Here is a 16072-nt window from a genome sequence, read left to right on the forward strand (position 1 = left end):
GCCACCCCAGAAGATGTGGGTTTTGCCCAGTCCCATGTTTAGACACCGGAACTGAGCCCACAACATGACCAGGTTGGTGGTGATGTGCCCCAGACAGTAGCAATGAACTCCCTGCGTTAGGAGTTGTCTTGGAGCAGTCGGAAACCACCTGTCATATATCAGAACAAACTACATATTATCATTGGCATTATCATCACCCAAATGAAGGATTTGCTGCCTTCTCTCAGCATGGGAAACATTAGCACTTCTAACATCTCACCCTGAAAAAGGATGCCACTTCCAAGTCAGCCACTTAAATGTATGCTGTGGCCTCTCCTTCCTCGGCCTGCCTCTGGCATCACTAGTTCATGGGAGAAACACAGGTGATTTAAGTATCAGAGCTGGCATCCAGGGGACTGGCTCACTTGCAGTTCCTTCCTCTGTAAGGATGCACCAGCTTGAATTAATGGTGAAGCCTGGAGAGGCAGCAGCTCTCTGCAGGGACTGGGGCATGACTGCCAGTAATTATTATTTACTGGTAGGGACATGGCTGTAGAAGGGTTGAGGAGGCTGAAGGATGCCTATGGTATGATTTGCCACTGCTAGCCCCATCACAGGTGTCCCTCCACCTTGTGTTGCCCAGGTCTCTTGCACCAAGTCTAGCAATATCTTCAAGCAAGAGCTCCCTGTAGCACTGCTGCCTGTCAGCTAATTAAGGTCCTGTGCTGCTTCTGAAAAGAAAGGTGGACAAAACTGGGAAACTCTCAGAATAAGATAAATATATCTTTAGGTACAGGGAGGTTTCCTGCCATAAGTAACAGAAACATTACAGTATACAAATACTGCAGCTGTTGTGATTGAAAACAGGCATTTTAAAATCTGATATGGTCATACATTCTCCAGCAAGTCTCAGTATTTCTCCAGTGTTGGCAGCAGTGCCACATACTTGCTAATACTTAAAGTAAATCTACAAGCATTTACTGATACAGTAATTACACAGCTAGAAGAGACCCCCTGTTATTTGCTTTTATTTCATGGTAAGGATTCCCCAGAAAAACTACAAAAGGTATAAAAAAAAATTAATAAATCCTTCTTGTGCAAAGGGAGCAGCTTGAAGGCAGACCTTTGACAGCAGCGGGGATTGCTGCTACCCTGCTAACCAGGGAAAGGAGCTCCCCCAGGGGGAAACTAACAAGGTAGAAGGCAGGAAGGGAAAAGTGAATCGCCAAACATCCTTTTCTGTCTTTTCAGACTTGAGACCAAATGCGGGTTTTTAAAGGCCCCACCTGTGCAACAGCAAACTCTTGCTTTTGCTAGGAGTGCTAGTAAAGAACCATCAAGCACAACGCAGAGGTGCAGCACTTCCAACTGGAAGGGAAAACTCCCAGGCTATCCAGCCCTTAACCCTGCCATGGCCACAAAAGCCACCGGCTCTAAGAAATACTTCCAGCTGCTCCTTTTTCAGGTCACTCTTCTAGGGCCTGTCTTCTGCGGGAACGTGTTGGTCTGGCCAACGGAAGGCAGCCACTGGCTGAACGTGAAGATAGTTATACAGGAGCTCATCCGCCGTGGGCACAGCGTTACCATCCTGGTATCCAACGCTTCCCTCTTCATTAAACCCAGGGCTGAGGCCACGGAGAAGTTTGAGGTCTATAATGTGCCCTTCAAGAAAGACACCATTGAGAACCTGATCGAGGGTATAGTGGCACTGTGGCTGAATAACAGGCCAACCGCCTTGACCTTCTGGCAGTTTTACAAGGAGCTGGGAAAACTGTCCAAAAACTGGCACCAGATGAACAGGCTAATGTGCGACGCGGTGCTAACCAACCGAGAGCTGATGGCCCACCTGCGGGGGTCTAGCTATGACCTGCTGCTGTCGGACCCAGTGACCCTCTGTGGGGACCTCCTGGCTCTCAAGCTGGCTGTCCCCTTCATCTACTCACTGCGCTTCTCCCCGGCGTCCACTGTGGAGAGGCACTGTGGTAAGATCCCAGCCCCACCATCTTATGCCCCCGCAGCCCTGTCCGAGCTCACTGACTGCATGTCCTTCAGTGAGAGAATAAAAAACATCGTGTCTTACTACCTGCAAGACTATGTTTTCCAGAGCTACTGGGGAGAATGGGATATCTACTATAGCAAGGTCTTAGGTAAGCCTTCTGCTACTTTACTTCTCACTACACAGCCTCGTGCCTTACGACCTGCAGAGCTAGGAACCTGGCAGGGTGGCTAAGTCAAGGTCTGAGAGAGGTCAGCAAAAAGTTTGTCATTATGTCCCTGTGTGGAAAAGGTGAACAAGGCATCAGGCTCCACCAGTTGCACCCACTCCCCTGTCAGGGTGTTGTGCTGCTACGCCATTGCATTCAGACAGGGATCAGTGGTCATGCCAATTGATGGATTTGACTTTTCCCATAATTATTTTTAATGTGGAGATTGAAACAACTTCCACACCATATAGGGCCCTCAGCAAGGGAGCTCAGCTTACACACTGCCCCCTCCAGTGACTGCTTGCACACAAAGCAGCCAGGAACAGAGCTGTTTTCCTAATGCAGAGTATGATAACAAAGGGGGGTGAGGGGGAGGGCTGGTGAATTACAAGCCAACCCTGCCACCCTCAGAAGCAACTCTGAAAGGCACTGTGGCTTTGTAATAGAGACTGCCCTTAATGTCACTAGTCATATAAAACCAATCTTCTCTGCACAAAACAAGTTGTATTTAGAACACATCCTCCACCCACAAGCAAACAGTGAAAGCAACAAGGCTCCCTCTGTAGGCTTTTCTTCTGGACTGTTTTGAGGGAATATGTAGAAAAATATTTAAGTAGTAATCACATGTGATCGACACGCCATTTTTACTAACCTCACACTGAGCTCATGAAGAAGAGCACTTGCAAATCTCTCAGGTTTCAATTGCCTGCAAACACCTGTATGCTACAGAACTCCGCAAGTATAGCAAACTGTTGCCATGTGCACAGCAAGTGAGGTACCTCAGCTTGGCTTCTCACAGCCCAACTGCTTCCATCACCCTCATTTTCTTCCTGGAAAGGATGCTCTAGGCAGCGCAGAAGTCATACCAACAGTCTTGTAAAACAACATTAGGAAAACATTGTGCAACAGAGCTGGGCAGAAGCCCAGTAATGATGATTTTTTTAGTACAGTGAAGATGACTTGCATTATTTTTTCATTGCACATTGGAAGGGTGAACACAAAACGGTTTAACAGATTTTTCTGGTTCAACTTATAGTGCATAATTGGCACCTAGCGGCAGGCAGGACAGCCCACACCATCACCTACCAACTCCAGCCTCCGGCGATGAATGCTCTGGAAGAGGCAAGTTCACATGAGGACTCTGATACTGCAGTCACTTGCTGTGTAGTTTCATCCACTTTGAGATGCAACTTTTTAGCTGCAGCCCCGGATCACCACCTTAAGTGCATTGTAAATGCACACTCAGTGGCTTTATCAAGCAAAAGGGTGCCCACACAGTGGGTAAACATCTTCACTGCATACCCAACTGTGCTTTGAAAAGCCAGAAGAAAAAGTAACCTCTTCTACCAAACAAATAACACAGAGACTGTCTTAGATAAGCAGGAGTGCCAGGATGACCAGCAGGATGCAATCCTTGCCGGACTGAGCCCCCACCCCCAGGGCTGACAGCCCTCCTGGCTGCTCCAGAGGAAGCACATCTTCCAGCTTCAGCAAGCTATTTACCACCAGATGGTGCCAGCTGGTCCCAGTCACCTTTTTCCTCAGGAAAACATGCCATTATCTGGGACTGGATTTCATGCCAGCTACCTTGGCTCCGTGCCCTCTGGAGCAAGATAGTGTCACGCATGCCCAGCCCAGCTTGGGAGCACTGCTGCTCCCAGTGAAGGAAGGCTGCGGAGGCATTGCCACGCAGGGCAGGCTATGGCTGGGAAGGAGGTGGTAGTGCTGTGGCTGCTGGTTGTGTTGGGCTGGGGGTATGGGGGGAAGGTGCTGGTCTGGCCTGCTGACAACAGCCACTGGCTGAACATGGAGTACATACTCCAGGAGCTTGTGGTCCGGGGCCACGAGGTGACTGTACTGCTGCCTTCCTGCTTCCTCATCCTCAGCCCTACACAGCCTTCACCCTTCCAGTTTGAGGCGGTTGATGTGCCCATCACCAAAGAGGAGATGGCTGCCTTACTGGAAGAAGCTTTCTATTTTTGGTTTTACCAGGAGAGAGCACTACCTGTCTGGGAAAGTCTTTATAAGATAGCACAACTGGTATACAAGCTGGAGAACACAACCAAAATAATTTGTGATGAAGTCCTGAAGAATGAGGTGCTGCTGGAAAGACTAAGGGCATCCGCCTTCGATGTCCTCTTGGCAGACCCACTGGCACCCAGCGGGGAGCTGTTTGCTGAGAAGCTGGGTATCCCCTTCGTGTATACCATCCGGTTCTCCATAGGCAACACAGTGGAGCGGCTCTGTGGGACACTTCCAGCACCTCCTTCCTATGTACCAGCCACCCTAAGCCGCCTAACAGATAGGATGTCCTTCCTGGAAAGGTTAAAGAACATCTTCACCTACACTTTGCAGGATATTATGTATCATTACCTTCTCTGGGGAAGCTGGGACCAATACTACAGTGATGTTTTAGGTAAGGCTGCTCTTACGTCCAGAAGTTACATCTGCTGTACACACAGAGCTTAGATGTTAAGGCACAAATCAGGTGCAAGACAGCCCTGAACTCACTCTCCTTACTCCAAAATTCCTGTGTCAAGTCAAACAATCCAGGCAAGTACAAACGTTGCCTGTTAACCCTGACCTGGTACACTAGTACAGATACCTCTAGGACAGGTAAAAGAGTGCTAAAGTTACTTGGAATAGAGCTCATCACTCATATTCATAGATGAATCATGACAAACACTAAGAATAGCAATGAACAGCAAAATAATACTATATACCCACCAAATACTACTACTGAATTAAATATTTTGAAGTAGAAATAAAAAACGGTTTTGGAAAGCTATACAACAATACTACCTTTTTGCCCTAGGAACCTTCTTGCTTGCTAGCTTATATCAACATGAGAGATAATAGCCTCCTCTGTCTTTTAAAGGCAGCCGAGCCCCAGTTTGCAGTTATATAAGGCCTTCAGCAGAGACAGAGTTCTTTGCTTTTCTGAAAGTGTCTAGAAGAAATATTAAGAGATAGTAATATTTATTTATAAGTTTTTTATTTTTTCAATAATAGTTGCATAATTATTTTCACAGTTTTGCTTTAAGTGATTATTATAATGCTTAAGAGGAAACAGGGCAAACATATATGCCCTGTTGGTGGGCAGATAAAATAGATATTATTTCAATATGAGACTCTAAGTATTTTTATTTATATTTCACTAGTAGGGTGTAATTCTTCTAAGAGAGCTAAGTGGTTAAGATGTCCTACTATTAGAGTACCTAGCTGAGTGTTTACTTGTGTGGCTTATCATGTTTGACAGAGACTAGAAAATCTTGTGCGGGCAGAAGCATGGTTTGCTGATCTCCTGTTGTGTAAGCCTCAGAGCTCCTTGGATCTTGTGTTGTCTTTTTTATTATTAAATGTGGAGTTTAGCATTTAGGGCTCCATGTGCAATACTTGTTTTGTTAGCTGTGTTAACTTAGCTGTTCTCCACCCTGTGATATGCTTTGATCTGGAGTGCATCCAGTCCTGAATGAGGTGTGAAAAGAAGGGGCAAGCATCTCTCAGAAATGGGGCAATGCCCCATCTCCTCAGTGTATGCATGCACCTTCTCTTTCTTCTTGGAAAATCTTCCTCAGAGCTCTTACTATTCTAGCTGCTTTCCTAGAGTTACCTAAAGACTTTTTCAAGTGATGAGGCTGAAGCATGATGAAAGACTGCTTGCTCCACTGTCAGTCTAGTAAGGGGAGCTCATGTGGTGATGCTGAGGCCCTGGAGGAGTGATCAGGCCCTGTTTAGACTCAGTCTAGCCTCATTTGCCCTCTGCTCAGGAGAGAGGAGCTGCCTGTTCTTTTCCCTGAATGTATCAGTAGCACAAAGCATCTCCACTACATCTGCAGGATACAGTCAAAAAGAGAAGTCAGGTCTCTTGTCTTGGCAGTGCCTGTCCTGGACTACATTATGTAAATACACTGATGCCAGTTTGCAGCATCTTCCCAAGAGGGGGCACAGAAGCAGCAACGTGAGCAAAACCTGTGCCTCTCTCCTCCTCCTGTTTCCCTCCTGGGGTGGCCTGATGCTGGAGTAATTTCTACCAGGACTGTGTCCTTCCTGTGGCAGTGCTGTGTGTCCACAGCATCTGGTTATAGAGAGGACAGAACGAGAGCACCCTGTGGATGAGTTGTGAATTACTGCAGGACATTTTGCACCTAGTAAATGAAGAGATAAAAACTGTGACCAGCTTTACAGGTAGGTTGGTTCTTACATGGCAAAGCAGCAAATCTAGGCTGCAGTCAAGGGATACGATGGGATTCATCTTGTAGCTGTCAAAAAAGTCCCATGGGCTGCTCATGTGCCTTCTGTAGCCTCAGCTCCTGCTTGGTACAGGAATGTGTATCTTCACCTTGAAGATCTGGTATGAGGGTATACTGATTTTGGCTGGAATAGAATTAATTCTATTCATAGTAGCTTGCACAGGGCTATATTTTGTATTTGTGATGAAAACAGTGTTGATAACACAGGGATGCTTTAGTCACTGCTGAGCAGTGCTTACACAGCATCAAGGCCTTTTCCACTTCTCACACTGCTTCTCCCAGCGAGCAGACTGGGGGTGCAGTTGGGAGAGGACACAGCCGGGAAAGCTGAGCCCAACTGACCAAAGGGATATTCCACACCATGTGATGTTGTGCTTAGCAAAAAAAGCTCTGTGTGTGTGAAGTTTGCAGGGCTGCTGTTACTCAAGGACTGGCTGGGCAGTGCTTGGCTGGTGGTGAGTAACTGTTCTTTTTGCATTACTTGTTTTTCTTGGTTTTACTTCTGTTTTTTGCCTATTACGCTGTCTCTATCCCAACCCATGAGTTTTCTTCACTTCTGCCCTTCCAATTCTTTTCCTCTCCTACTGCGGGGGAGTGAGAGGCTCTGTGGTGCTTAGCTGCTTGTCAAGATTAAACCACAACACAGGGCAAGGGCTTCTGGTCCTCACAAGCTGCCAAGTGCACTTGGTAGTGAGCAGAAACAGCAGTTGCCATCATTTTGACATCAGCTGCGGATCTGCTTGAGATTCCAGAACGGGATTTGCTCCTTGCCCACTCCTCCCATGAGTGTTGCTTTTTGTTCTGTCAAGTACTCTTGCCAAGCTTGGCACCAAGCAGATATCACTTTTATTGGCTGGCTCTAAAGTGCTTGCATGCTGGATCAGTGACCTGCTTCCAGCTCAGTCAGACTGGAGTTCTACATGGACTGCTGAGATGATGGGGCCAAGGCTCCCCTGGCTGCTCTGGGTCTACGCATGCTGCTGGAGTGCTGGCTTTTGTGGGAAGGTGGTTGTCTGGCCCACTGATGCAAGTCACTGGATCAATATGAAAGTGCTGCTGGAAGAGCTTGTTCTCCGGGGTCATGAAGTGACTGTGCTGGTGCCCTCAAGTAATCTGCTCATCAACTACCAAGACACCTCCTCCCCCTTCACCTTTGAGGTCCTGCAAGTCCCCTTTACCCAGGAGGCCCTACATGCTACCATGGAGGACTTCCTCAATTTCTGGATGAATGAGGTCCCTAATCTGTTCTCCTTGGAGATCATGTGGAGGATCAGAGAGGACCTGGAGATCTTTACCAATATGTCAAAGCAGACCTGTGACACCTTGGTGATGAACCCTCAGCTGATAGCAAAGCTGCAGCAGATGAAGTTTGATGTTCTGATCGCTGACCCACTGTCTGTAGGTGGGGAGCTCGTAGCAGAAATCCTGTCAATCCCTTTTGTCTACAGCTTCCGTTTCTCTGCTGGGAATGTGGCAGAGCGGCTGTGCGGTAGGCTCCTGTCCCCACCTTCTTATGTGCCTGCTAGCACAATGGGGCTGACAGACCAGATGTCCTTCGTGGAAAGACTAAAGAACTTCATCTTCTACCTTTACACAGACTTATTTTTCTTGAAGTTTTGGCAAGATGAATGGGATGGGTACTACAGCAATGTCTTAGGTAAGGCAGCTGTTGAGTGGTTTCTGCTCTTGCATAGGTTGTGTCTTTTGAATGCTTTGGGAGCTCAATGCTGTTGCCTCAAAATACTCTTTCTCAATGGCCAGCAGAGATGGTAATCCTGTTTTGGTCACATGGAGGCTGTGCTTTGCCTTTAAGGTCTGGACTAGTCTAACAGACACCAATGTAGTTTTGCTCTAGTTTGAGGATCTTTAGAGCACACAGTTCTAATTTTTGTCAATGATGACACTGCTGGTGAACTCTTGCAGTGAGCTGTATGGCCATTTTAGTGCTTTCAGATGACAGTTGTTGCCTCTTCATCTTGATGACAGGCACTTCTACAATTAAGATAGTAGCAGATAGAGACTGGAGGGCGAAATCATTCCTAAACTAAGCGTAAAGCACTGGAGACAGCTCCCATTGACAACACAGGGATGGAGTTAACCCTGTTGTAACTGGGAATACTGGCTGCCTCTGGACAACTGCAGAGCAAAAAGGAACTCTTCATTTACATTGCATACATCACCTGGAGGTATCATCTTGCAGCCCTGCGTAGTATAGGATGCTAAGCATGAGTCCGTATTCTCCAATAATAAATGCTAAGAATATCACCTTTCCCTTTCATCTGCCATTCAGGGTTTGAAATAGTCTCCTTAAACTACATACCTGAAATTTTGTTCCAACCTAATAAAACCCAGGCTTGATTCAAAGTCTATTAAAGAGACCTTTTAGCTCAACGGACTTTGAATCTTGTACAGAGTATCTACGTTTAGGCAGATAAAGAGTGAACAGCAAGCACAAGGGCATCTATTCTGTTACCCTCCAATCTCTTCCTGCACTTCCCAAGAATGCCTCTGTGCTCTGCAAACTAGTCCCTTCTCCCGGCATTGATTTTTTTTTTAATACCATGTAAGAATTAATTACACCTTTATATCACTCTACTTGTAATGTGGGCTTAATTTTCATGCCAGTAACTTTGTAACTAACTGACCCATTGCTCTTTACTTGAAATAAAATAACAAAAAAATACTGGTGTAAATTGTAAAGCTGTTCAACTAGTATTAGAAGATGCCCTACAGATAATTTTTCTCTTGCTGCTTATTTTGCTTGGTTCCTGCTTGCATTAGGCTGGCTTTGGACAACCATTTACCAGCACTTCTAACCCTTTTACTCCCCAATTCCACTTTGTGGGGAAAATACTGCAAAGACAACTTGCATCATGTACCTGAGAACATAAATTTTTCCAAATGGGAAGCTATAAAACAGTTTTACCCATTGGATTTTTTTTCTGTAGATGGATTCCTAGATACACTGGATTTTGCAGAAAATGACATTCAAAGCATCTATTGATTTGGTCAAATTTTCCCATTATGTGTTAGAAGGGACTGGCTCAGTCCCCAGGAGAACTAGGGATGGCTGTACCTGTCTTTTGTCACAGTCTGAGCAGCCACTGAGTCACCATTTGAAAAATGCCAAGAACTTTGTTTAAAAACTTTCCTCCTCCCTGACTGGTATCATCAATTTATGATTAGTACATTTTTTATTTGGAACTAAATTTTCTGTGACTGTTCGCTTCCCCAAAGTGTGTTTCTATTACAAGCACAGGGAATGAAGTCTTTCAGCGGTACAAGAATTGCATTTCTGTATCACAGAAACTAAATGTTTTCCACTTAACTTTACTGCTCTAAATTAATCCTGAAGGTTCAAAATCCTTTTAAAGATTGTATTGCCTTTTTTGTGGCAACCTCCCAAGGCTGAACATAGGACAGGGTAAGGAATAGGTCTGGATTTGCCTATGTTTCTATTTCCTGCATGATTTGATAGACTACACTGACGGGTGTGCCAAAATACAAAGGTACGGCTCCTATTTTGCAATCTACAACAAACAAGACCACTCCCATGCATGTTGTAAACCCCTTGTACCTTGTCCATAGGAAGGCCCACAACCCTGTGTGAGACGATGGGGAAAGCTGAGATATGGTTAATCAGAACATACTGGGATTTCGAATTTCCACGCCCTTTCCTGCCCAACTTTGAGTTCGTTGGAGGACTTCACTGCCAGCCTGCAAAGCCGTTACCGAAGGTATTCCGACTTTGTTCTGCTGTTGGCTGGTTGTGTGCCCAACAGAACAAAAACTGTTTCTCTCCCTGATCAACTGTGCAAGCCATGTCCTGAGAAAGCTCATTCTTGAAGAAGATGCTCTGCTGCTGGTGGGGAGCACGAAGCTATTTAGCAATCTGTCTGTACTTATGCAAACTGAGGGCTGGGTTTATAGCCTGCTGTCTTAAGAGAGGATAGCTGAGGTCAGCAGGAAAGAATACAGTGTTTGTTTTAGGAAAAATAGATGCTACCTCAGAGTAGTTAAGTGTAAGATTTAATTCTAAGATACAGACTTGCAGCCCATGAAAACATTGAAATACCTGATGGAAAAAGGCACTGTAACAGGACAAATTCTTTACACAAAATGGACTCAAGACTTGCAGAAAGACATCAGTGATAAACACGTTTTCTATTGTTGCTTATTTTAAGACATCTTAAAGGGAGTAAAATACTCAGCACCTCCAGTCTATGCTCTGCTGTGACTGGTGATATTTAGATGGAATTTGAAACTCCCAGATACTGATGATGGCAACATGATAGGCTCTGGTCTAGATTATCACTCCGGTAGGAGCCTTAGAGGAGGCAGGGTATTTTCAGTGCAAGTTGTCTACTAAAAGAAACTGTGTAACTCTCCTCCCACTTCCCTGTAGCAGGGGTTGAGTTCGGGGAAATGGATAACCATTCTCTTTTGGTTGCTATTGTTCCATTATATAGGACACTAACTAAAAAAGGGAACGGGAAGACCTATTGGTCTGATTTGTAGGAAATCTGTTTAGCAACGTGCGCTGCATTGCAATAAATAGAGAACTGGCTGACTAACAAAGTGACAGCAATGACTTGATGAATCTCTGAAGTTCAGCACTGTCCCTTCCTGCAGAGCTATGAAATGCAAAGTACTTGTTCCAGGAAAATCCAGAACCATGACTGACTATGCTAGGGAGGGTGTCACAGGGTATGGCGCTGTCATGCTAGTGCCAGGATCCTTTCCTGCTGCTTGTGCTCTGAAAGAAACATATCCTGAAACTCCTTGTCTTGCTTTCAAAAAGACAAAGTTTCTGTCACCTGTCTCAACTTGTCCTGCTCCTTCTCGGGGATAAACTGTCTGTTTCGCACAAAGCCAGGTCCGTCTTTGTAATGCCCTTCTGTCAGCGGAGGTGCTCATACAGCACAATCATCTCCTTGATAAGCTAAAAAGGTTATGCTCTCTATTCACAGAAAACTATGTAATCTGCAGTGCATAATTATCCTTAGTATGTTTTCTGCCGCTCCTAGGAAATGGAAGAATTTGTTCAGAGCTCAGGGGAACACGGCATTGTGGTATTCTCTCTCGGGTCAATGGTCCACAACCTAACTGATGAGAAAAGCAATGTAATTGCCAGAGCCCTCAGCCAGCTTCCACAAAAGGTGAATTTCCTTTCAAGTCTAAAACAACTTGCCTTCTTTTTTTGTCACTCCTGCTGCCTTCAGTGAGCCTTTTACATTTGGACTGGCCTGGTTTTTACCTGCATCTCTGCTGGATGTGCCACAGCTGGGAAGCTGGGCTCTGCAGAGAGGCAGACTGCCGAGTCACCTCATGGGGAGTTTTGGCACTTCCCCTTCTCTGAATCAAATGACGTGGAGGTGTGTCCATAGGCTGAAATATAAAAATCACTCTACGAGATTTTTATAAGAAGTACATAATAACTAACCAAAGAACTAAACTGGAGCCAAAGCTATTTTAATTATTGGGAAAGGGTACACAGGTTTGAGATGAAGCCTTACATTACACGTAATAATACAGAAGGGCATGTTACATGCACTATGTTTATCTTATTCTTCCTTTGTTCAAGGTCCTCTGGCGGTACAAAGGAAAAAAACCAGAAGCTTTGGGCTCCAACACCAGGATTTATGACTGGATACCCCAAAATGACCTGCTTGGTGAGACTGATTCTATCTGGGATGCATTGTGGCCTTGGTTTTTCCACTAAAATGGCTTATTCAGGCAAAAGAACCACGTAACACTTGTTCCACAGCTTAAGTCTCGCAGCTTAAGCAACAGAGGTTTGCTCTTGGAGCCTTAATTTCCTAGCCTGCTTTTGGCTTTGAGGTAGTGGCTGTACAAGAACCACGGAGGATACAGACAGGCTGTGAAGGGAGTAGGGAGCAGTAGCTCAAGAAGGCAGCAACTTGAGCTCAGCTATGAAGATGGGTCTCTAAAGCAAAAGCCTCTGTCTTACAGAGCTCGGTGGCAATGGTCTGGAAGGGCTAAGAACCACTTGTAGGCAGGAGTAAATACCAAAGTAGACATGTACCCTGGAGCTAGATTTGGCCTCTGCAGTTAATCTCCAGGGCTTGTTCTTCAAAATGCTTGATCAAAGCAAGGCTGCAGGGGGAGGCTGTTGTGAACCTGATACTATGTAAAAACTACAACTGCACAACAGCAGAAGGGCTGAAGTAACTCTGGGCTAGTCTGGAGGAATATGCTGACTCACACATTGCACTAAAATAAATATGAATATGTGAAAGCTAAGCATTGCAAGCTCTGATGTTCATCCAGAGGTCAATGCTGTTCCCTTCTCTAGCAGTGCATTCATCCAGGTAGCGTGCAGCACTCATGTCCCAGTGAACACATTCTGCCACAGCTGCTGTTACACGTGCTTCTCCTTCCCTGTTCCAGGCCATCCTTCAACGAAGGCCTTTATTACTCATGGTGGGACCAATGGGATCTATGAAGCTATCTACCATGGGATCCCAATGGTTGGGATACCCATGTTTGGCGACCAGCACGACAACATTGCTCACATGCGGGCAAAGGGAGCTGCAGTTGAGCTAGATTTCAGCACACTGAAGACACAGGACCTAGTTGAAGCACTGAACATGGTCATTAACACTTCCACGTGAGTTTTGTTCTTGCCTTACAGTAGGATGAAGTTATTAAAATCTTGGGCTGCTGACGTGCGAAATTCTGCTGGCTCTTCTGGTAACCAAAAATACTGAGTAGCTGGAGTTTGTGTTTCAGATGAAAGCCACCTTTCATTTCTGAGAATCAGCACTTCTCAGGAAGGAGAGATCACTAATTTGATGTTCCTTACGGTACATTTTATGAACTCTTTAAGAAAAATAGTTCTTGGAAAGCTCAGAGCAGTTTCTGCTAGTATAAATCCTCTGAAGGCTGTGGGTGACAATTCTAGTTGTGTTATGTCTACTCTGTCTGTAGCCACAATTTTTCGCCTACCCCCGAGTAACCAATATCCTTAGGTTACTCTATGTACTACTCAGGAATTAGAGGCTAAGAAAGCCCACCAGCTGGGATCCCTTGCTAAGGATAACACCACTGACAAGGGATTAGAAAGAAGGCAGGAGTCCTCAGACTTTGGCAGGAACTCCTGTCAAGTGTGAAGGACAGGTACCCCTTCAAGGAAGAAACTGTGAATTCCCAAAGTAAATTCACCAACATTAATGAAGGTATCCAGTAGGTGAGGGAATTAGCCACCATAGAGGTGATCTGTAACAAACTGGATGACAACTAGGCATCCAAAGACCCAGATGAAATGCGGTGCATGCGGTCCCCCTGCCAACCTTCCCCTTAATTTTACTGCTGAGCATGACGCAATATGCTATGGAATATCCCTTTGGTCAGTTGGGTCAGCTGTCCCGGCTGTGCCCCCTCCCAGCTCCTTGTGCACCCCCAGCCTGCTCGCTGGTGGGGTGGGGTGAGGGGCAGAAAAGGCCTTGGCTCTGTGTAAGCGCTGCTCAGCAGTAACTAAAACATCCAAAACATAGCCCCATACTAGCTACTGTGAAAAGAAAATAACTATCCCAGCCAAAACCAGCACACTATATTATATTGGAACAGAAAATGCTGCACATGTTGTCATGTTGCTTCTTTTTAAAGGAGTATCTGGAATAATTTTGAATAACTTTTCTTTGCAAAAGATTAGCTTTCTCTATTACTGTTCATAACCTAATTTTATGCAGATAGGAGTAAATTGGGCCAATTCCAAAAACATCTAAATAGCACTGATGAAAAGTAAAAGCAGGGCTTTCTACCTTCCTCAAGAGGACTGCCAGGTGCTGAATGGATTGTTTCAGGAATCAGTGACAAACCTCCTTTGTTTCTTCTTTTTTCCCCAGCTATAAGGAAAATGCTCTAAGGTTATCCAAGATACACCATGACCAGCCAGTTAAGCCTCTGGACAGAGCAGTCTTCTGGATTGAATTTGTCATGCGTCACAAAGGAGCAAAGCACTTGAGACCAGCTGCTCACCATCTCACCTGGTATCAGTACCACTGCCTGGACGTTCTGGCATTCTTGTTCACCTGTGCAGCCACTGCTGTCTTCATTCTTGTCAAGTGCTGCTTATTTTGCTGTAGGAAACGTGTCAGGATTGCAAAGAGGAAGAAAGAATAGACATCCTGTTCCCATCAGCATGTTTTCTTCTCTTAGGCTGATTCAGCAACGCATTTATTTATGCACATTCCTTGATGAATAAAATTATTAGGATACGCATTAAGCTGGGCATATCATGAAGCACCCCATTGAACTGGATCATGCTAAAAGCTGTTGTGGGGCAGAGCTGCTTGCTTAGCCAGCAAATTCCTTCTGGCCTAAATAAGATTGAATTATAGTTACTTTATTCCTTGGGACCCTGTTAGCTGATCACACATTGTCCCTAGAATGATAATTGCCGCTCTAACTTTTCAAATTCATTTTGGCATATTGAATGAATTCAGCCTTCCCATGTATGGTACTGTGGGTCCCTCAATCTGCAACTAGTCCTTTTAACTCTCTCCTCACCTATAATGTCATCCAGGCTTGATGCCAAAATGCCTCTCCTGTCAGAGTAGCTCCCTCCAGATTCGATAGTGAAGATCACAAGCTCCTGAAAAGTGCCATGGCCCAGACCGTGAAAAACTGGGAGCTGCAAGTGGCTGGTGAAGCGTGTATCATCATGTTTTTACAAATGCACTACTTGGGGGCTGAGGGGAGACCAGAGTCCTAAAGCCAGCAGATAAATTACTTTTCTGAGACACATTTCTCCTTTCCATTCACTGTATGCCTGGAGTCCTGTAGAGGCATCATTCTAACTGCAACACTATAGGGATGTGAAAACCACCTCTGTCAGTAACTTGCCCATCTTAACCCCCAAATGCCTCCGAGCCATTCTAACTGATAAATGCAGGAAAACCTCTGGAGATGGAGGTTGCAACTTGCAAAGAAGTAACATTACATGCAGGAACAGTGCAATAGTCACTTGCCTTGCCTGAAAAGTTGCAGGGAAAATAATGCTGCTCTTGGCTTGGGTAAGCATAGCAGTAAATGCAGCACTCCCGAAATTGTTCAAGGTGCACTTACTGACGAAAGCCTACTGAAGTGATGCCAGTTCAGACCTCCGGTTCTAGATAAGGTTACTCCACTGCTGTGCCAGCTTACTCAAGAAAGAACCTGCCCCAATTTTAACTGGTATTTGCTGTATTCTGGATGCCACAGAATTGTTTTCTAACAGAAGAGGCTGAAAAAACATGTTGCATTTGTTTATGTAATAAAATTCCCTAAACTACACTATCTTATTAGCATTGTCAATAGTTTCAATGTCTGCTTAAATCTCTTCACACTACAACATTTACAAAAGCTCAAGTGAATACTTTACAAACTGAAGAGGGGTTAGAGCAAGACCAGTGCTTTTCACGATAACTTCTGGTACAGTGTTCCTTTGGTCATCATGGAATCATATGCAGAAATATGCATATTGAAATATGCACAGTGAACAGAAAGTGGAACATCATGACATTCAGGGCCCAGATCTGAAAGGTTTTGCTGTAACTGTTCATAGAGCAGGGTCCCTAGGCACAGCTCCACCAAGCTTGATCACTAACAGCACCCATCACCCAGCTTCTGCAA

At 45.2% G+C, this 16072-nt stretch overlaps 1 protein-coding gene across 3 annotated transcripts; it reads left to right on the top strand.

Annotated features, from left to right (window-relative positions):
* On the top strand, window positions 1-15718 carry LOC104045282 (UDP-glucuronosyltransferase 2A2). Of its 3 annotated transcripts, XM_064450163.1 has the most exons (8): window positions 1-1961; window positions 2544-2547; window positions 7930-8093; window positions 10025-10173; window positions 11464-11595; window positions 12021-12108; window positions 12848-13067; window positions 14305-15718. In XM_064450163.1, the coding sequence occupies exons 1-8, from the start codon at window positions 1391-1393 to the stop codon at window positions 14579-14581; spliced, it is 1605 nt and encodes a 534-aa protein (XP_064306233.1). In that variant the 5' UTR covers window positions 1-1390; the 3' UTR covers window positions 14582-15718. The 3 variants fall into 3 exon arrangements, with proteins under 3 accessions (XP_064306233.1, XP_064306232.1, XP_064306234.1); XM_064450162.1 differs by lacking the exons at window positions 2544-2547; window positions 7930-8093 and adding an exon at window positions 3951-4599 and having other exon boundaries at window positions 1-2119; XM_064450164.1 differs by lacking the exon at window positions 2544-2547 and having other exon boundaries at window positions 1-1740; window positions 7705-8093.
* The last annotated feature ends 354 nt before the right edge of the window (window positions 15719-16072 follow it).

The sequence above is a fragment of the Phalacrocorax carbo genome, chromosome 4 (genome assembly GCF_963921805.1).
Source record: "Phalacrocorax carbo chromosome 4, bPhaCar2.1, whole genome shotgun sequence".
Classification (NCBI taxonomy): domain Eukaryota; kingdom Metazoa; phylum Chordata; class Aves; order Suliformes; family Phalacrocoracidae; genus Phalacrocorax; species Phalacrocorax carbo.